The sequence below is a fragment of the Lutra lutra genome, chromosome 7 (assembly GCF_902655055.1).
Source record: "Lutra lutra chromosome 7, mLutLut1.2, whole genome shotgun sequence".
Taxonomy (NCBI): domain Eukaryota; kingdom Metazoa; phylum Chordata; class Mammalia; order Carnivora; family Mustelidae; genus Lutra; species Lutra lutra.
In genome coordinates this window covers 11,472,353-11,493,687 of record NC_062284.1, presented here as the reverse complement: position 1 = coordinate 11,493,687, position 21,335 = coordinate 11,472,353, and the positions used below count along the sequence as shown (strand labels likewise).

The window sequence follows — 21,335 nt, the reverse complement described above, 5'->3', positions numbered from 1 at the left end:
CCCCACGCCCATCTCCTCTTTTCTCCCTGGCGCTCGTGACATTTTGTCCTTCTGTCGTTGGTCTAGGTGTGCCTTGCCAACCCTCAGCTCAGAGGGGCCCTCATCCTGGTTTGCCGAGTCTGCATCCCAGCTTCTAGAGCAGGGCCTGGCCCACAGGAGGTGCTTAAGATCTTACTCAAGGGAGAAACTTTCTCTCTCTTGACCCTCTAGTCCCCACGGGACGGTGAGCACCCTGCCAGGTCTTCCTACCGGGGTCTAATCTCCTAGAGAGGGCGCTCTTCCTGGGCTCCTCCAGGGAGCTGGGATCCAAGAAGAGCAGCCCTGCTGGTCTCAGAAGTTTCTGGGCTGATGCGTGCTGGGGCCGAAAGCTAAGTTGGGCCTGCCCTCCGGGCTGGGCAGGTGCCCTCCTCCGTGTCCCCATTGTTCCCGGAGCGCTCCCAGCAGGGGCTGGTGAACACTGTCTCCTTCTGGGTAGCCCATAGCAGAGTTTACACCTCTCAACACTGAGCTCTCTCGGTAAAACCACATGAACCCTAGAAGCCGCCTCCTTCATGTACAAATGACGATGTCTGGGCCATCTGCCCAGCTGCACCCAGGGGGAGGCCAAACGGAGACAACGCATTGCCCTTCCTGCCGGCCCCCTGGAGACTCCCTGGGCCCCCCCCGAAGGCCACCATGGTACACAGGGTTAGCAAGGACCACACTATAGCAGTGACCATCCTCTTGTGGTTCACAAAAAAAATTAAGATCCTAAGTGCAAACCCTCCGTGGGGCAGCTGGCCCCAAGCAGTAGATATTCTGCCTGATTTTGAGGTGAGAGGCCTGCGTCCATGTTCCCGCACAAAGCCAGATCTCTTGGCCACACACCCGGCAGGGAAACACCCAGACCTCAAGCCTAGGAGGGGGTCCCCCAGCACCAGGCAAGGCCCGAGTTCTACAGGACCAAGAGCGTGTGTTGGGTTGGGCTCCGTCTCTTCCCCAAGGCAGGGAGCTGACACCACAGGCGGGTTGGAGGCCGGGCCCGGAGCGGGATTCCAGCCTCAAAGGGCGGAGGCTAGGGAGGGCGGTAAGACGGGCCTCGAAGGCAGACCAGGCCCTGCTCTTTTAAAAGCCACAGGTTGGGGGCGCCTGGGTGGCTCAGTGGGTTAAAGCCTCTGCTTTCGGCTCAGGTCATGATCCCAGGGTCCTGGGATCGAGCCCCGCATCGGGCTCTCTGCTCGGCAGGGAACCTGCTTCCTCCTCTCTCTCTCTGCCTGCTTCTCTGCCTACTTGTGATCTCTGTCTGTCAAATGAAATGAATAAAATCTTAAAAAAAAAAAAAAAAAAAAGCCACAGGTTGGAATCCCAAGTCCAGACCGGTCTGGCAAACTGCAGGGCCTTGCGTTTCAGTAAGTGACCTTTCTGTTGGTGCTAATTGAGAAGGACCTGCTTTGATGCCAGACATGCGAGGCCCCGCCAGGGAGCAGCTGCGGGGGGGCGGGAGCCTGGGCCTGCTTTTTCCAGTAAAAGGCGGGCTTCTTGGCAGCAGCTGGTTTAGAAGCCGCGTTGCTATTGTAAATCATAAGCTGATTATTGTAGCGCTTTCAAGTTTCCCAAAGAGGTTCCAGCCGAGCTGTGAGTTGCAACACGACTGTGAATTGTTTATCGGCAGGAGGAACCCTCAATTCTTTTTTTTTTTTAATTTTATTTATTTGTCAGAGAGTGAGCACAGGCAGACAGAGAGGCAGGCAGAGGCAGAGGGAGAAGCAGGCTTCCCGCTGAGCAAGGAGCCTGATGTGGGACTCGATCCCAGGACGCTGGGATCATGACCTGAGCCGAAGGCAGCCGCTTAACCAACGGAGCCACCCAGGCGTCCCTAGGAACCCTCAATTCCTGAGTCTCTGCCTCAAGAACGTGAGGCAGTAAAAATCCCAGCCTCTCCTTCCTGCCCAGGCCAGGATGAGCGAGGCCCCCCACCGCCAAGCCTCCTGGGTTGACAGTCATGCGAGTTAACTGAACGTATGGGTTTATTGGGGATTAAGAATCGAGAGCTCCGTGAAGATCGGAGTTCGGTTTTGCAGTCTCCTAAGTATCGGCAAAACCCCTTGGGTCTGGCAAACCCCTCCAGCTCCCACTCAGACGGCATCTCCGCCCGCGGGCTGTGCCACGCTTCCTCCGTCTGGGCCTCGCAGGAGCTGGGCCTGCCCCTGTGCCAAATTGCGAGTTAACATTGTGTCAGTGTTTCCATTATAAAATGCCTCTTTCCCCCTTCATAAATATATAACCCAACTGTTAAATTGCCCTCAAGGCTGTGGGCTGGCAGACACGGCCCAGTCACTTCCTCTGGATGGAGGGGGCGGGACAGGACCCCTGTCTGGACAACTCAGGTCTTCACATGCACATTCCCAGGCTCCCCGGCTCCATCCCTGGCACCACCACCACCACCAGGGGATACTAAGGGAAGCTCTGCTCCACCAGGGGCTGCAGCTCCTCTGGCTCTCCCCGCCCCCACCGCCCTGTGCTGAGGACACTGAGGACAGGAGCTGCTCCGCCAGGGGCTGTTAGCCTCGGGGAAAATCTCAGAACCCTCCGACCCCAACCCCGTGGTCAGGTCCCAGACCCAACACCACAACTGACCCCAGAAGGAAAAACAATGAGACTTTAAAAGGCTCCATTTCACAAGCTGGCAAGCAGTCTGAACGACCTAGAGACCAAGGGAAGGGAGGGAGCCAGAGGTGCGGCCAGTCAGAGCTCACGCCAACCCAACGCAACGTTAACAGTGTTCGCCCAATTCTAGAAATCCTTAGTAACACTTTTTAATATACAAGAATCAAAAGTACAGCAGTTTTACAATGTAGGAAAATTTAATACATACTATATAAACAACATTATTTACATCAGAAATCACTAGGACAGTGGCATTTTTCACAAATATAAATTAATTACTGTTTAGTCAACAGGTTTTAAAAGTCCACAATTTTACAATAAAGAAAAACCATCCGTCCCCAAACGCGTGGGGTCCGGACGGACTAAAGCAGCCTGGACCCTTGGCCTGGCTCTCCTCGCCCGACACGGCAGCCCTCAGACAAGCCGGAAGACCGCTGGCGCTGGGCCCTGGGCCCCCGCTCCTGCTGACAAGTGGATTTTGGTCTTTAGGATTCCAGTGTCCCTGTGTGAATTCGTAGCGGACTCGCGTGTGCACCACACGTCCTGATGCGGCTCTCGGGCATCAGGTGACAATGTCTGCAGCACGGTGGGAGCAGTGTTCTGGTTTCCCGTGGAAGGGCTAAAGGAATGACTAGAAGGGGCGGGGGGCCGCCCTGGGGCCATCAGATCAGGCTCTGCAGAGGATCTGTCTGTCTCTCTGCAGCCGTCTCTAAGACCACAGTGATGTACCTGGGCTTTCACGGCACCCTTTCCCAGGGCTGCGGTACACCGCGTTAATCCTCGTCAGATCTCACATGATGCGAACGTCCCTCTTCCTCGACCCCCGCTGTTTCTACCCGACTATGAATTCCTTCAAAGCCAGGCTCCATGGACCGCCGCCCTCACGGGTTCCTGGGGCAGTTTATCCCACCCGCAAGGGAGAGAATTCCTACCTGTGCAAATCTGTTTCTGATAAGAGCATACAGTATTCATACTGATTTCGGTCAATGAGGAAATGCCTCCTTTTTCCCAACCTAGTCTTCAAACATACTTCAACACCTAAAATAGATGCTTTTATGGGGATACTGTAATTTTATAATCAATGTAACACTGATCTGGCGAATATTGCCTTTTGCTACATCATATGGCACTACAAGTCCTGAATGTAAACAAAAGGAAGTTCCTTTTTCTTCATGATGAGACATCTTTGGGAATAACTCACATCTCCTATCAACCTCAGAGACAATCACCCTCGCTGAGCCCTGAAATTCAGGGCCTCTGGTAATTCCTCCCAGCTTCCCGTAAGGGAAGGGGGATGCCGCGCCTCCCAGAGGACACAGCCTGACCTCCCGCGGGGAGACACGTGCTGGTGCTCATCCCCCCCCCCCCCCGCCACCCCAAAGGACCTGGCAAGCCAACCTAGCCTTCCACTTCGGCCTGGGCAAGAGAAACACAGGGTAGTGTCAGTACTGTCAGCAGGAACCTGAGGTGGTGGTGGCCACAGCAGACACAATCTTCTCTCACCCAGCAGTCGCCGTGGGACGACCCTGGCCAGGGGCTCCTACGCGTTCCTTTGCGCTGTGCTCCGGGCATGCTGACCCCCTTTGAGCCCACGCTGAACATCCCTAGTACCATGAGGAGATAAATAAGGACGGGGCAGGCCCACTACTCCCAGCACAAGCTGTGAGGACCCAGACGCTGGCCTGCCCCAGGGCGCCGCGCAGAGTGAGCAGCGATGACCCCGCAGAGCCGTGTCGGCTCCACTAAGGCGCTGGGACTGGGGGCTTTACTAGTGAAGGCATTAATGGTGCTGCCCAGGGTACCGGCGGGTAAGTGATGATCATTTCGTGACATCCTCACAGGTTAGTTCAGGGAGTTGAACCCTGTGCGTGCCCAACGGGAAGCTTCTCACCAGCTCTGAGCCTGGACACGTTTAGGCACGGTGTAGGTTCAAGTCAGCACGTCCACCTAGAAAGGCCTTTGGATATTCACACAATACTGGCAAGCGGTATTTTGAAAGGAGAACGGAAGGCCCAGCATCAGGAGAACCAAAGCAGCCTAATGAACTGGTGCAACCAGCCCGCCCCCGGACTCCGTCCGGCCCTGCACCACTCTGACCGCCACGCAGTCCCCTGGCCTTGGAGGCTTCCTAGTTTGCAAAATCTCTTAAGTTAGGTTTGTACTTTATTTGATCTCATTCTAAACAACACTGGAGTTCAAGTCTACTGCTGCCTGCCTAGCTGTGGGAGCCTGTTCCCCGCAGGTCGCTGAGCCTCACCGGTCCACCCGCCACACGGGGTCAGCAGACGTGTATTCCGCGTCACGCTGGGCAGAGGAAACTAAAGTGCCTACAAGGCGGCTACAGAGGCTGACCCGGCACAACACCCCAAGACCCCTCTCCCCACGAGACCCACTCCCCACCTGCACCCGTACCCCCCTCCCTTGGCACCTGCCAGCACCAAGCCTCCCCCGCCGCCCCCCGGCCCTCAAAGGACTCTTCTCGTCCCAGAATCAGAAATCCACCAGGGATTCCGGGTGCCTGGCCACACAGCCCCCACCCCAGCCCCGCTTTCAGCCCACTCCCAACCAAGGAAGACCCACGCCAACGCCAGTGCCAGCTGCTCACAGTACTCAGAAGTCCGCAGACGGGCCCTCGCCTCCCTGGCACCAGGGCGAAGGAGGCCCACGGCGGAGACCAAGCCTTTGAAATGTATAGATAGTGTGGGAAAAATTAGTGTCGGTCAGGAAGGGGCCGCCGTGGAAGCTGTTCCCCTCTGTCCTCCTGTACCACATATGTCATGCTGAGGCCCAAGTGTATGGTTTCTCCCAAGAACATGTCTGAGGAGTGTGCCCACTCCCCTTTAAGTCCCACGAGGCGAGACCCAAGCCCCGCTCCCTGTCAGCAGCATGTCACGTCACAGTGAAGCAATCGTGTGCCGTCCAGCAGGTCCCGGCAGCCTGCACACACACGCTCCTACCCAGCCCCCCACACCCAGGCTCAGGGCGCGCGGACCCCGGCAACAAAATATCACGACTCTAAGATCCCGTCTTCCTTCACTGGGGAAACACAGCCCGCGAAGCTGGTACACACAAGTCACCTCTTCCTCCTAGCACCCATCGCAGTGACAGGCTAGAACCAGGCTAGAATGGGATGGGGTGTCAAAGTGCAGGAGTGGCGACCCAAACCCAAGCTGGACCGAGTGAAAGGCCCCCCACTCCTCGAGGCGCTCCTTCGGCCGGCAAGCTGACAGCAGCAGCATGTCCAGAAACTCCACTCACTGGTCTAGATAACTGGCTCCCATTGGATCAGACCAAAAATATCCAGGTGCTTAATGACTCTTGCTCTCCCCTTTTTCCCCAGCTGTCCTTTATGTTTTCCGAACATTCCAGTTATAATCTGGGTTGTTTTTCTGTTCTAGTGATCTCTCCAACGGAGACCTGTGATCCAGGGGTGACTTGGAATCATGGGGAGATTTCTGAGAAGGGGGCGAGCGAGGGTCTGAGACTGCGGGGTGCAGGGGGGGCAGGGGCTGTTTATATTCCCCCAATTTGTCTGTGTGGAAAGAGCGGTAATGGTCCGAGGGTCCTTGGCCATGGTAGCCCATAGGGGGGCGGTGGTCAGACATTCGTCGGAAATCCTGCTGGTGATAATTTTGAGGCCGAAATTCATCAGATCTCCTCCGCTTGGAGTCATGATGGTGCCTGAAATGGAGACGCAAAGATCAGCTGAAAGACGGAGCCCGTTCCCTTCTCCCTCCTCCACTGGCTCTTCCCTGTGCATTCATAGTCGAGGACACTTCCAAAGGACTCAGTCTGTAAATGCTTACTTTACGAGGAGTCAAAAACAACAACAACAACAACAAAAAAAACAAACCCACAAAAGCAATAACAAAGGGCTATTTTACACTTATTGGCAAAACATATCCTATGAAATGACATAAGCCTCAAGTTTGCAATGAAACGAGTACACACTTGAATCACTGGTGGCTTTGTAAAGCTGTACTCCCTTCGGGAAAACTGGCAAGATCTACAAACATTTTCATATTCTTTGACCTGGCCCAGGAGAAAAAGAGCCACGGAAATTACTTGAGAAGTTATTAGTAACAGAAAAAGCTACAATCAAACCCAACGGTCAACAATAACTGACAGGTTAATTAAATTATTTTAAAAATTGATTCAATGTGAGGAATATTAAAATTTTTAATTAGCACCACAGTACACTACTTGTTATCCCATTAGGAGAAAATTGGTACAAGTCAACAACGAAAAGACAAACAACCCAATTCGAAAATGGGCGAAGGACACAAATAAACATTTCTCCAAAGATCTACAAATGGCCACTAACTAAGCACATGAAAAGATGATCCACATCTTTAATGAACATTAATCATCAGGGAAATGCAGATCAAAATCACAATGAACTAGCCCTGATTTGCACCCACGAGGATGGCCATTTAAACACACGCACACACACGCGCCCACGGAAGGTAAGTGTTGGCAAAGATGTGAGAAAATGGCCACTCTTGTACATTGCTAGTAGGAGGGTAAAATGTTTCAGCCACTGTGGAAAACCAGTGGTTTCTAGGAAGTCAGTAACAGAACTACCATGTGAGTAACAATTCCCTCCTAGGTATACGCCCAAAATAACTGAAAATGGGTATTCGAACAAATACTTTTACGCCTGTGTTCACAGAGCACTATTTATAAGCACCAAAGGTGGAAACGACTAACTGTCCGCCAACAAATGAATGGATCAATAGTACACCGCAATGAACTATTATTCAGCTACGGAAAGAAACAAAGTACAGGCACGTTCTCCAATGCGGGTGAGACTCACACATGACGCTACATGTTCAGAGAAGCCAGTCACAAAAGAGCACATCTTGTAGGATTCCATGTATACAAGATATCCAAGGGAAGTAAATCCATGAAAACAAAATACAGACTGGTGATCAGGCGTTGGGGAAACAGCAGAATGGGGTGGCTGCGTAATGGTCCCGGGGTGATCGGTGTTTGGAACGTGAGGTAGTGATGACAGCACAACACTGTGAATGTATTAAATGTCACTGAATTGTTCACCTTGAAACAGTTAACTCATACTATGTGACTTTCCCCTCATTAAACGAGAGAGAGGGGGAGAGAGGGGACAGAATGTACAGAACAATGGTTCTCAAGACACCAGATGTCAGGTAACAAAGAACAGTGATTCCTTGAGGGATGGAAATCGAAGGAGATGAAGCTTGTTAACAAACCCCTCACTGCCCTGAGACAGCGTCCAGGCCTCAGAGCAGGGAAGAGGAGACTCCCAGAGTTGAGAGGCGGGGACAGAACCAAGGCAGCTAGAGTTTAGCGGATGGAACACAGAAGAGAATTCAGGAGACAGAAAGAAGTTCAAAGACATGCAAAGGGTTCTCCTTGGGATTCAGTGAACAACTGTTCAGGGTGTGCACGTAAAGAAACTACCAAAGGCCAGGAAATAGCCCCCAGAAGGTCAGAGGTGCCAGTGCCGTTCTCACCTGCTATACCAAAACACAAGCTTCAAGGGACATCAGCAGAGTACAACGAAGCCTTCTTGCCTGGGTGGTGGGAACAATTATTAACCCCTGCCAGACCACTGCTTCCATCCTGCCCAAAGAATCTTAACAGCAAGACCAGAAACCATCAAATGTTGGCAAGTAATCTGTGTCTCATGACAAAGCTCCAGAACGTTTATAGGAATAGAACATATCCGGCACTCAGTGAGGCATCTGACCAAAAATTACTCGGCATGGGGGCGCCTGGGTGGCTCAGTGGGTAAAACCTCTGCCTTCGGCTCAGGTCATGGTCTCAGGGTCCTAGGATCGAGTCCCGCATCGGGCTCTCTGCTCACCAGGGAGTCTGCTTCCTCCTCTCTCTCTGCCTGCCTCTCTGTCTACTTGTGATCTCTGTCTGTCAAATAAATAAATAAAATCTTTAAAAAAAAATTACTCGGCATGGAGAAAACCAGGAAACTAAGACCATAATGAGGAAATAAGTTAACCAATTTAAACTAATCCAAACGGTAAATTAGCCAACAAGGATATAAAACTATTTATAAGCTGTATTCCAGATTTCAAAAGGTTAGAGGAAGATTTAAACTGGGGGGGGGGGGGGGGAAGGCCCAAATACAACTTCTAGAAATAAAACTCCAATGTGTGACATGCAAAATACACTGGATGGGCCTCAAGGCAGGTTAGACATTGAAAAACAAACCTCAGTGAACTTGTAGACATAGCAACAGAAACTATCCAACAGAGACAGAGAGAAAACAAAATTAAAAAACAAACAAACAAACAAACAAACAAAAAAACAGCATCAGTGAGCTGGGAGACCAACACAAACAGCCTAATTACAGGTGTAAGTGGAATCTCCAAAGGAGGTGAGAGAGAGGGAGGACAGAAGAAATAAAGGTAAAAAAATATTCCTAATTTGATAAGAAAGATAAACCCACAGATTCAAGAAGCTCTACACTTCCCAAGCAAAACAAACACGAGGCAAAATACAGCAAGATGCACTATAATCAAATCGTTAAAAACTAGGAACAAAGGAAAAAACACATTACGTAAAGAGAAACAAAGATAAAGATGACAGATCTTTTTCCTCCGAAACTGTTCAAGCTGAGAGAAGAGGAACGTCTTTAAAGTACTGAAAGTGCTGATCCAGAATTTATACCCAGCAAAGGTATCTTTCATACGTGAAGGCCAACCAAAGGCTTTCTCAGACACAGAGATGCGGAAAGAACCAGCAGACCGCTACCAAATGAAAAGGTCTTCAGGCAGGAAAAAAAAAAAAACAAGTGACACTGAATGGAAATACAGATCTAGACCAAGAATTACAGGGCAAATGCCCATTGGAAGCTGACAAGAGACACAGGAGGGAGGGGGCTGAGGGGACATGGAGCCTCTAGAGGAGACAGCTGCTACGTGACCAGAGCGACTGTGCTAATGTGTTACCAGATCCTCCAGAAATGAGATATTTATATAAAACTTCCCAAATTTAAATTCAAGTCCAAACAAAGCATGTCATTAGCCTAAGGAAAACCAAAGCTGCCGTGAAGTTAAAATACAGGCAAGTCCTAAAACTAGAAAGAACAAACGAAACCACTTCACGCTTCCTGTAGTTACTAACTCACAGGTTACGACGGTAATGGGCTCATATGGTCCTGAACAGCTGTAGACATGGTACAACTTCAAAAGCTCCTCACCCCTTAACTGTGGGCTTGGGGCAGACAAGGACCATGGGCTGGGACCCATCCAGTATCCTGCCTCCTGAGAACCATGCACTGAGCTTAATAATTGGGCTGCAGACTCTAGTTTAATTTTAAGGCTACCACTTCTCTACATTTCCTCAGAGGAAGGCAGAGAACGTTTCCTGTACGTGTGGAATGATGACCCTGCAGATGGCTCCCTGTGACCCAAAGAATACAACTCAAGACCTCTAACCTGGCACTGAACCCCTTACTAGCCAAAGTGTTCATCTTCTGGGCTTCCCTCTCTGGGTGCCGACCCTTGGCCTGGACCTGTGATAACCAATTCCATTTCTCTTTGCTTAGCAGACTCTTCAGGGCCCAAGGCAAGAATTAGCAACCTCTTCTCTTCCTCAGCCCCCAGGAGAAAAACTCAAAAACCTCTACTTTTTTTTTCTTTTAATTTTTTTAAATTTATTTTTAAAAAACTAAAAATTTTATTTTTTAATTTAATGAATTTTAAATTCATTATGCACCACACCCAGTGCTCCATGCAGTACGTGCCCTCCTTAATACCCACCACCAGGCTCATCCAGCCCCCCACCCCCCTCCACTCCAAAACCCCTACTTTCAACCCTCCGCTCAGCACATGGTGCCAGCTGCCTACACCAGGATTCCTCCCCAGCACCCTAAGGATGTTCTGACAGCAAAAACATCAGCTCAGACTAGGGACCATGCCTGGCACATGATGAGATGTTCAATGAACATTTAATAAGTACATGAATGTGTATGTCACTTGTCTCTCCCCCTCAAAGAGTAAAACTCCCAGCAGAGGTCAGCACCGTGTGTCTCGGGACCTTCAGCTTACCTGTCGTAGTAATCTCTGTGTCCCCGGTGGTCTCGGTCACTGCTGTACTGGTCATAAGGTCTCTTTCTGGACAAGTTGTTGGGTCTATAGCTCCCAGAGCGGTGGGCATCCATGTGTCGCCGGTCCCCATAATGGTGGTCCTTGTACCAGTGCTGCTCGTACTGATGGTGCCTGTCGCTACCCCACGGAGGATTGTTGCCCCCACCATAGTTGAACTTTCTTTCCCTCTGCCAGTCTCCTCGATCTGCAGGAAAACAAACAACAGTTTCACGACTGCAACAATGGCTGAATTTCACACCCACTGAGGTTTAAACTCAAAGGCGGACACGTATGATAGAAACACATTAAATTTCCTCCTGCGTCGCCTTTTGCTGCTGGTAAACATACCAGCACTGAGTCCCAACATTCTCTCCCTCAAATTTTAAGGCAAAAGAAAATTCACGGCCTTTCTCTTAGGAAATCCTAAGATTTTACTTTTTATTTTCCAAGCCTCTTTACCTTCCAATCTGGGGCCGACCCTTAAAACGATTTCACTCAAAAAAAAGAAAACCAAACATTAACCGAGAAAACAGAACCTGCTGAGTTTCACAGCTGCAAGGTAGTACCTTCTGTTTACATGTCGAAAGTCTGTTTACCTGCTAGTACCATACGCCATGCCTGGTCTCTGAAAGTATTTCCAGACTATTCATACTGATTTACTACTCCTTCCCAGCCCACACCAACGAGATGAACCTCCTCCTGTAAAAAGTAACACCTTTAACTGTGGATGTGGATCAGTACGCTACCTCTCAAAGACAGGGCCAAAGTGAAATGATTTTGCTCCTGCAGCCTCCCTTTTCCCCTGAGAAGAATTACACTGATGTGAATCAAAAAAGGTAGTGAATACAAAAAAGTCCAGGAATGGAGGCTACAGTGGTTCAAGTGTGACCCAAAATATATGTCCACTCAGAACCTACAGTGTGACTTTATTTGGAAATAGGGTCTTTGTGGATGTAAATTAAGGATTTCAAGATGAGATCATCTTGGATTTAGACTGGGCCCTAGATCCAAGATATTCTTCTAAGAGAAAGGGAGAGGGCGGTCTGAGATAGACACGGGGAGGAAGGCCATGCAGCGAGGGTGGCAGCAACGGGGACCATGGAGCCACCAAAGAGCACAGAGGACTGACTGCTGGCAGGCACTACACAGCAGGAGAATGGCTGGGAACAGGTTTTCCTTTATGTCTCCCGGCTGACACCGACTTTAGACTTCTGGCCTCCAGAAGTGTGAAAGAATACATTTCCGTGGTTCTAAAACCACCCAGTTTGTGGTCCTTTGTTATGGGCAACCTTAGGCTTAACCAGAAAGAATATATACATATATATATGCCCATATATGCCCATACCCATGGCCTCCCAGGAAATCCATCTTCTATCTATAACTATGCTAACACCAAGAATATGCCACCAGACAGATGTTTCTACTCATTTTGCTGGTCTTCTAAGCACTTTTGTATAGAGCCAAAGAGTAACACCATGAAGGAACCTGTGCAGCTTAGACTCTGACATCATTCAAGTAACATACAGTCAACCAGTGGCTTCACGTCACTGCTGATCCAAGGTGGGTTGGGCCAGACCACCAACAAATAAAAAACGATGACTATTCCGGTGAATTAACTTAATGGACAATGACAAAAATGCGACACCTTCACAACATGAAAACAAATCACTTGAAGATGGCTTCACACCAAATGGAAAGCAGTGTTTCCAACAGGGTGTCGGTGTCTGTGGTACGGTGGAGATGCTTACAACTCAAGCCAAGCCCTTTATTTCCAGAGAAACCAAACAGTGCTTTTCTTTCTTCTTGAATCTGCCATGAGGTAGGTCGCTGGTTAGAAGTACTGAGCTCTTAAGGACACGGGTGAAGAATCCAAGACTTAAATAAAAGACTACAGTGAGCAGACTAAGAGGAGTGCTTTCAAAGCATCAGAATATAAAATCAGTGACGTCACACGAGTAACAAAAAACTGATCTGATCCCAGGAAAAAGTCAGGCCCAATAACACAATCAGATATATGAATGTGGAAACACTGCCCAGTCACCTTGTACAGTTAATTACCTTTCTTCCCCCTCAATCAAATGGCGATCAATTGATTCTGAACTACTTGGATTTTTAAGATCAGAAGACATGGAACTTCTGTTCCAGGTAGTTTAGAGCAGCTTGAAGCGGAATCACACTCCGCCAAGAAAAGTAAGAAACGCCACGTAAACGAAACTACCTGTTTGGAGACATCAAAGAACAGCCAGAGCCATCACAACTAGCAGGAGTAAGACTCCAAGGAGCAGAAAAGCTCAGAGAGGTAAGAGGTCAAGTGACCGCCAAAGCCACTGCAGGCGGGGGTTGGGGAGGTGGGGGGAGGGGGCGGCCTGTGATTCTGAGCACAGGTGAGAGGCTGAACATCTGAGCTGCTCCCAGCACAGGACTAGAGACCCCAGCAGAGCCTTCCAGGTCCTTCTAGGCTGGAGAGGCATGGCAGAGCTGAGGGGCTCAAACACACAACTGGTCTTTCCTTAGGACACGTGCTGAGTCTGCAGGGAGCAGAAGGCTAAAAACCGTAAACCAGAAGCCTCAGAATAGCAGAGCAGTCAGGGGCAGTCTCACGGTGCTCAGAAAACCAAGCCTGGAGGTCAAGGCCTGCAGGAAGGGAGAGGGCAGAGAATGCTACTACAGGCTCTCCGCTGAGCACCCTTAAGAGTTAAGCCCCAGGATGAGGGACCAGAGACAGACTAGATTAGAAGGATCGCCTCCCATTCCATGTGCCCAGGGGAGGGAAGAATGAACCCTCTCCCGGGAAAGGAACACCATATGGAGCTTACACAATTTCTACAACATAGGTCCCCCCCACCCCAATGTATGTATATATATTTAAAGATTTATTTGGGAGAGCAAGACAGAGCGAACGGGAGAGAGAGCACAAACAGTAAGGCGGGGTAGAGGGAGAGGGGCTCGATTCCAGGACCCCGAGATCATGACTGAGCCGAAGGTAGATGCTTGAATGACTGAGCCCCCCAGGTGCCTCACAGGTTCCCCCATTTAATCAAAACTAAGAAGGCATGCCTAAAGACCAGGACTGTAGGACTGAAAACCAAGAGAAATAAAACCTATTACAGAAAATGACGCACAATAACCTAGACCCTAGAGTTAGCAGGTTAAGATTTTTAAATAACTGTAATTCTTATGTTCAAAAAAAGAGGAAAAGATGGAGAAAATCAAGTTTTCTTAAAAACTTGAGAATTTTACTGAAAGACTGAAATGTATTTTCCAAAAGAATCAAATGGAAATCCTAAAACCAAAGTTTAGAAATACACACTTCTTCCGATTATTACAGAATACCTGACCTTCCATAAAATCCTGTACTATGACTTCTGTATGTTCTAGGTACTTCTGGCTTTGATTCTATATGCTTTTTTCCCTTTCTTCTTACTTTTATCTTTAAAATCCATGCTCAGTATTAACCAGTGAAGCAACAGATGGAGAAATTATTAACTTCCTGCAATGCCCCCTCTATTCCCCACATCATAAGGTCACTGGTACTGGGTGTGTTCTCACGTGTTTCTCTGTGCTTATTCAAACATTCACTATGGAGAACAGCTTGGTGGCTCTTCAAGAAAGTGAATTAGAATTACCATATAACCCAGCAATTTCACTACCAGGCATATACCTACAAGACTCGAAAACAGGTCCTCAAATACTTACACACAAGATATTTCACAGCAGTACTATTCACAATAACCAAAAAAAAGGAAGCAACCCAAAAGTCCATCATCCACCGATGAACGGATAAACAGACTGTGGCCTGTGTCCATACAGTTCAACCACAAAAAGGAATGAAGTACTAACAAACGTTACAATGTGGATAAACCTTCAAATACCATGCAAAGTGAATGAATCAGACACATTTATATAGAGACTGAGTCCATTAACAGGCAGTGTCCCAAACACAGAGATCCACACAGACAGAATACACACCGGGGGCTGCAGGCAGGGGACGGGGAGAAACTGCCTCACAGACGTGGGATTTCCGTTTGAGCCGATGGAAATATTTAGTGACTAAGAGAGAAGTGGTGGTTACACACAACACTGTGAATGTAGTAAATGCCACTAAACCGGATAAATAAAATGGTGAACGATGGGGCGCCTGGGCGGCTCAGTTAAGCCTTTGCTGTCCACCCGGGTCATGATCCCGGGCTCCTGGGATCGAGCCCCCGGCCGGCTCCCTGCTCAGTGGGATGTCTGCTGCCCTCCTTCCAACCACCCCGCCCCTGCTCCTGCTTGCTGTCTCCCTCATGCTCTCTCTCATACTTTCTCTCCCAAATAAATAAATCTTTTTTAAAAACCACAATATCTATAAAAAAAAGTTGGTATTATATATATGTCACCTTAAAAAAGCTAAACAGACACATAGAGATTTTGTTGTTGCATTCTCTCCCATTTTTTTTATTTCTAAAACCAACTCGTTCTTTTTAATAACTGGTAATAATATATAAAGCACCAACGTCCTACCATTTATCTCATGATACTCCTGTTAATGGATATCCAAAGTTATTTCCAGCTTTTTGCCATTCTAAGACCAGAATGGCATCCTCCTACATCCTGGTAGATACCAAAAAATAAAAAGCTTATGTATTTAGATATTTCAGATTAATTTCTGTAAACACTGCAGCAATTCACACTCTTAGCAATTTCCATGTATTCCACCCTTTTAATTTTTATTGATCTGAATGGGCAAAAAAATTAGTTAGCTTGCTATTGCCTGAATTTACATTTCCCTACGAGCAGTGCTGGCCACTTGTCATACTGGCCCCTGAATTTCCTCCTGTATGAATTCTCTATCCCTAACCTCTGCCCATTCTTCTATTTGGTTATTCTTTTGTTGTCAATTTACAAGGGCTCTTTCAGTATTAGCAGTTTTGGCCATTTGACCGTCCCGTATAAGGTAAACTGCTCCTCTCGTCCTATTACTTGTGGCCGTGTTCTTCTTCACGCCGGAGTGACAACCAGCCTTCTGGATCTTTACTTCACCCTCCGTCTCACTGAGACGGAAGACAACAAAGTCCTGAAGGAGAACGGAGCACAGGTCTACCTGCATTCTTCAGAAAAGAAAATGATTCTTTTGCATCTCTTCTTAAAACTCCACTTCATGGGGGCATCTGGGTGGCTCAGTGGGTTAAAGCCTCTGCCTTCAGCTCAGGTCATGATCCCAAGGTCCTGGGATCAAGCCCCGCATCGGGCTCTCTGCTCGGCAGGGAGCCTGCTTCCTCTCTCTCTGCCTGCCTCTCTGCCTACTTGTGATCTCTGTCAAATAAATAAATAAAATCTTAAAAAAACAAAACAAACAAACAAAAAAAAAACTCCACTTCATGACCTACCTGCGTTACTGAAGTGTCTCTTGTTGGGGTGATTGTAGTTATCTCGTGGGTGTCCGTGCATCTGTGGGCCGTGGGAGGCGGGCAAGTGAGGCTTCTGAGGGTGAAGGTTGTGCGGGGTGTGGGACTGAGATATTAGGGAGTCCCGGCTGGAGCCTGAGGCCTCTGGCCGAAACGGCTTCTTTCCACCAATCACATCATCTTTCTTCTTTTGCTCCTGAGAATAAAAAAGAAACCAAAGCTTCTTAACCCCCTGGCTGGCAGAATTCCCAAGAACAGTACAGGAAAAAAAAAAAAAAGAACAGTACAGAAAGCACCACCTCCAAGTATTCCTCTCTTGCCCCTCGTGGTTTCGGACCTGCCGTCTATGACACGCTTATAAACCCTGTTCAGGAACTGCCCTGAGCTCCTGCAGCACGTCAGCCTCTCAGAGCAGCACCTGCTGCCCCAACAAGGAAGTCGCCCTTTGCTGGCAAGTCCTGTGAGCAGGTGTCACGGACTAAGAGGTGTCCCATGTTCACAGATGGGCCCTGAGTGGCTGATTTGGGGAGGGCCCACACGTCCAGTCAGTAGATCTGGAAAGAGGCATGCTGGCCTCAGGAACACGGCACCTGCAGAATCAGGGAAGCCACTTATGTGCCTATCGCCCCCCCCCCCATGCCAGAGAAGGGAAGGAACTTCTGGGAACCCTCTCGTGTTTGTTCTCTTATGTGAGCAGTTGGGACGCTACGTACGAAAGCTGGAAGGACACCAATACACATGGCCCAGAAAAGAACAGAAAAAGTACTTTCTGCCTACAACCCTGTTACTTATCAGGAGCCAGGTTTGTAAGCCGCCACAAGATTGGTGAATAAATGACTCCAGGACAGAGAAACACACGGTAACGACTCCCTGTCAGAGTTTTAATTCGCTTTGGCTCTAATCTGTTGGCGATTTCACCCATCAAGAGTCACTGTTGGGGCGCCTGGGTGGCTCAGTGGGTTAAGCAGCTGCCTTCAGCTCAGGTCATGATCCCAGGTCCTGGGTTCAAGCCCCACATCGGGCTTTCTGCTCAGCAGGGAGCCTGCTTCCTCCTCTCTCTCTGCCTGCCTCTCTGCCTACTTGTGATTTCTCTCTGTCAAATAAATAAATAAAATCTTTAAAAAAAAAAAAAAAAAAAAAAAAAAGAGTCACTGTTACTTTTCCCAGTAGGGGAGCATGCCGAGATGCTGCACAAGTAACACGGCATTAGGGCGCACTGTGGGGGACAGGCAGGGCCGTGCTGGGCACTTCCACCCTCCAGTACTTCCCCCTCCATCTGTATTGAGGGCAGAGAACAAGGACCCTTCTGGCACCAACAGTATCCTTCCCTGACCATCTTCCTGGGAAAAAGAGTAATGAAGGAATTCTGTGGAACTGGTTTTTATCTGATTGTATAAATTAGGATTAAATGTGTATTTTACCTCCTCTTCTTGAGATCTTTTCTTATGGGCCATCTTGTATAACTTATGCAATTTTCGAGCATCAAATTCTGTAAACTTGGAAACAAAAATCCATAGGTTCCTAAAGAAAAGTAAAAAATAAAAAATAGCTCTAAGTAAATCATAGAATGCATTAAATGACTTTCTGTTCTCTTTATTGATGACAAGCTACTGAATTCTGCCACAGAGCCTCACCCAAGTGTAGAAATTAAGTAACAGAAACACTCCTTCAGGTCTGTGCTTCATTAACACGTCTTTAGATGCCAGTGTTTGAACAGAGTCTGACCAAGGAGTATGGAGACAAGGGTTCGGGTCTCCTAGCTCAAATCCCTTAATTCACCGGCACCCAGGAAAGTCCTAAAGTCTCCGGATTCAGCCACACAATCCATCATTACTCCCATCTTCCCAGCTGGGACCTACATACATTCGTGCATCCCCATGTTGCTGTCCCTTCTTCCTTCCCAGCTGTCACCACCAGGATCTCTCATCTCTTCCTGAAAACTCCAAGCAGTGCCTCCCTGCAATACCACTGCACCCATCCTAGCAAGCATTACCATAGCCAGCGGAGTGACTGGCAGAACGGGCGTCTAGAACAAGGAGGCAGCAGTACTCGTGGTGAGCTGGAAAAGGAGTCTCACCTGCTTCCATGCTTTGGAGAGAAGAGTTCGACCACAACACGCCACCCACAGAAACGGGACTGGCTCCCGAAGCCGTACACCTGCTGCACCGTCCCTTCCTTTTTAAGGTCTTCCAGAGTGGGTTTCAGTGGTCTTAACAAACTGCCTTTGAACCCTAAAACCCACCCAGTTCCCCTCACTGGCCCACTTGTAAGCCTGTGCCAAAGCCTGAAAACTCTCCCGTAAGCAAGTCTGCCCAGCTCAAGTACACCTGCCTGCCTCTCAGAAGGGCATCCTCCCCACTACGCCTCTGCAGACCCCGCCTCCTTCTCGAACACCTGCCATACCTGGTCTTGCAATGCCCACTTCAGCATGGACAGTGTCTCTGGAATGGGCAAGGACCTGCTTACGAACGACTGCTAGCCAGGTCTACAGTGCCCCCACACACTTCGACACAGACAGGCACCAGTGCCCGGCAGAAAGTCTAGCTTCACAGATCTACGTACTAGGATGACCTTCTGTTCTCTTCCAGCAGGGATTAACTTGGCTGGAAAAACAACCCAGTGGCTAGGCACACGAAGAAGTTGGTGATGTGTAAAGGAGAACAAAAATCACATTTTGAAACTTAATTTTCTTAAATGGGTGTGAAGCATGCTATGGATAGCATGACAAAGTTCTCTTAAATCCATTTTTTCAAAACCAATCCACTGGGATTGGGCATATGAAGTACATGAGTTCAAAGTCACTTTGGATTATGGAAAGAGACTAAATGCTACAATTATCTTTGAGAAAGAAATTCCAGTTGTGTTATCCTAAAAAATCAAAAGTGAACACATAAATGAGTATACCTGAGCCATGATGTGCCTTACAAATTAAAGTTCTGGATTAAATTGCATTAATACAAATTACTACTAGAGTTCTTCAATTATCAGAGAGAATGGAAAAATCACAGTTCTGGTGGTTTTAATCCTTCTTTCCCCTCGTGTGTCAGTAGAGAACTATTCAAACAGTTATTATCATCAGCCTGAGGTGGGTGAAGTAGTGAGACTAGATGACTTTTACTCCTTCCAGGTTTACAGACCAAGTCTTTGTTCTGAGCCTAAGCCAGCAAAATCAGTCTCCCTGCTGTTCTCTCATAAAATGATGACATCATCCTACCTATTCAAAAGGCTGGTCTCAGTGGAATGGCCTATTGCAGGAAAAAGAAACTGAAGCCTGCGGGTACAACAGATGGTTTTTATCGGCGGGGGGGTACTCATTAGGTGGCTGTGTCACCTTTTATAAAACAGAACCAGAACCCTCCCCGCACACACACTGCCAAATCGCACCAGGCAGTCTGAGGCTGCAGTCACTTACCTTCTCCAGAGTTTGATGTGCTCCTGGTCTGAATAGGCTTTAAGGCACTCGGCTATCCGGTCCCCGATCTTCAGCAGGCAGTTTCGGGTGTGCTCTAGCTGTTCCTGCACACTGAGCCCCTTGTCGGGTTTGTCCAGCTGCTTCAGAGCCTTTTTCACTGGCCTCATCCGCTCTTTGCACTGGAACAGGACAACAGAGTAGAAACATAAAACACCCGCAGCAAAGACATCTTGACTTTGTTCCCTGTGCCGTGAATGCCCAGAGAAAACCCAGCTATCCCTCGTGCCATCGTACCCCTGGAGGAGGAACGGGTTAAAGCCCTGGGAGCAAGTGTAGCTGTCAAGTCGGGGAAACCCGAGGTGCAGGTCCCAACAGCATCTCTCAGAGTGATGGCTTTATCACCTCTTAGAGTGATGACTTCTATACCTTCCTTTTATTATAGCTCAAAATGCTGTTTTCTCATCTACCAGAGGGGTGTGATAAAGCCTCAGAAGGCCATTATGAAGATAAAATGAGAAGCAAGATTAGAGGCCTAACCCAGAAATGTCCCACCGCCAGATAAACTATCTAAAACTGCAGGATAGAAAAGTTACAAGTCCTTTGGGCTTGCAACTACGGAGAACTGCATGCAGATACAGATGGTGAGCTGAAAACAAGAGTCCTCGTCTTCCCCGCCCAACTCCACTGAACAACAGCAAAGGGAGTGTTTCAAAAAGAGGAAGGCCCACAAAGAAGGGAAAATGAAAGAGAAAACAAGAGCAACAAAATACTGGCAGCAAGGGAAATGACTTAAGAGACCTGCATGAGAACCGAGCTGGTTTATACTACCACATCCCCCCACCGCACACAACCCCCAACCCGAGGAGAGCTAGGTACCTCTGGTTAAAACTAAGGAGTGGTTTTTTCAACAATGCTTAGAAGTAGCAAAGACCCAGATTCACAAAAGATACCCAAATTTCCAACTGTGCCCAGCAAAAGAGGTTATTCTCTGGAGAAGATAAAGGAGAGATCTATGAACGGGGCTGTGCACAGAAACAGGAGCATATGAGCGGGCACCCACCAGAGGAGGCGGGCCTTCTGCCTCCCAGGGAGACTCCAGAATGAGGAGAGCCAGGCCTACACCCTTCACTCAGGAGACTGGAGGGTCCTCGTCCACGAAATCTGACCAACTAAGACAGGGAACTCCCCACTGCAAGTCTTCCAGTGAAGCAGCCCCACATCACCAGACCATGAGCACTAGAAGTCGTCTGTCCACCAAGCCCCAACGCCCACGCTCAGAGCTTCTAGTCGGATGGTTAGTCCCCTGCTCCCAAATGTGTATGCAGACAACCAATGATTACAAGTCATTGGAAACAAACATCTAACATGAATGATGGAAAACAAGTTCAAGGAAAATATAAAAAACATTCAGAGAACCATGGGCAGGGGGAAGATCTTGGATATGAAACATGACAAGAGAAGTAAAAAGCTTAAAAGAAATACTCATGTGAGTAAAGTGGGGGGAAAACTCCTAGAAAGTAGAATTTATTTTTTATTTTATTTATTTGACAGAAAGAGACAGAGAGAGAGGGAACACAAGCAAGAGGAGTGGGTGAGGGAGAAGCAGGCTCTCTGCTGAGCAGGGAACCCAATGTGGGGCTCAAACCCAAGACCCTGGGATCATGACCTGAGCCAAAAGCAGATGCTTAGCAACTGAGCCACCCAGGTGCCCCTAGAATGCAGAATTTAAAGGATAGAAATGAAAAAAAAAGGTAGTAATATTAGGGACCCCTCCCAGAGTCCAGTTTCCCAAAACAAAAA

At 48.4% G+C, this 21,335-nt stretch overlaps 1 protein-coding gene across 4 annotated transcripts in view; it reads right to left on the bottom strand.

Moving 5' to 3' along the window:
• Window positions 1-2,779: 2,779 nt before the first annotated feature.
• CHD2 (chromodomain helicase DNA binding protein 2) overlaps window positions 2,780-21,335 on the bottom strand; it is a 116,879-nt gene continuing 98,323 nt past the window's right edge. For 3 of the 4 annotated variants that reach the window (XM_047736639.1, XM_047736640.1, XM_047736638.1), the window contains 5 exons: window positions 19,536-19,714; window positions 17,545-17,644; window positions 16,106-16,319; window positions 10,698-10,941; window positions 2,780-6,327 (listed from right to left, as the gene is read on the bottom strand). In XM_047736639.1, the coding sequence (XP_047592595.1) occupies window positions 5,994-6,327; window positions 10,698-10,941; window positions 16,106-16,319; window positions 17,545-17,644; window positions 19,536-19,714 (1,071 nt within the window). In that variant the 3' untranslated portion in view covers window positions 2,780-5,993. The remainder of the gene's footprint in view (window positions 6,328-10,697; window positions 10,942-16,105; window positions 16,320-17,544; window positions 17,645-19,535; window positions 19,715-21,335) is intronic. The other variant, XR_007128601.1, reaches the window with a different exon arrangement.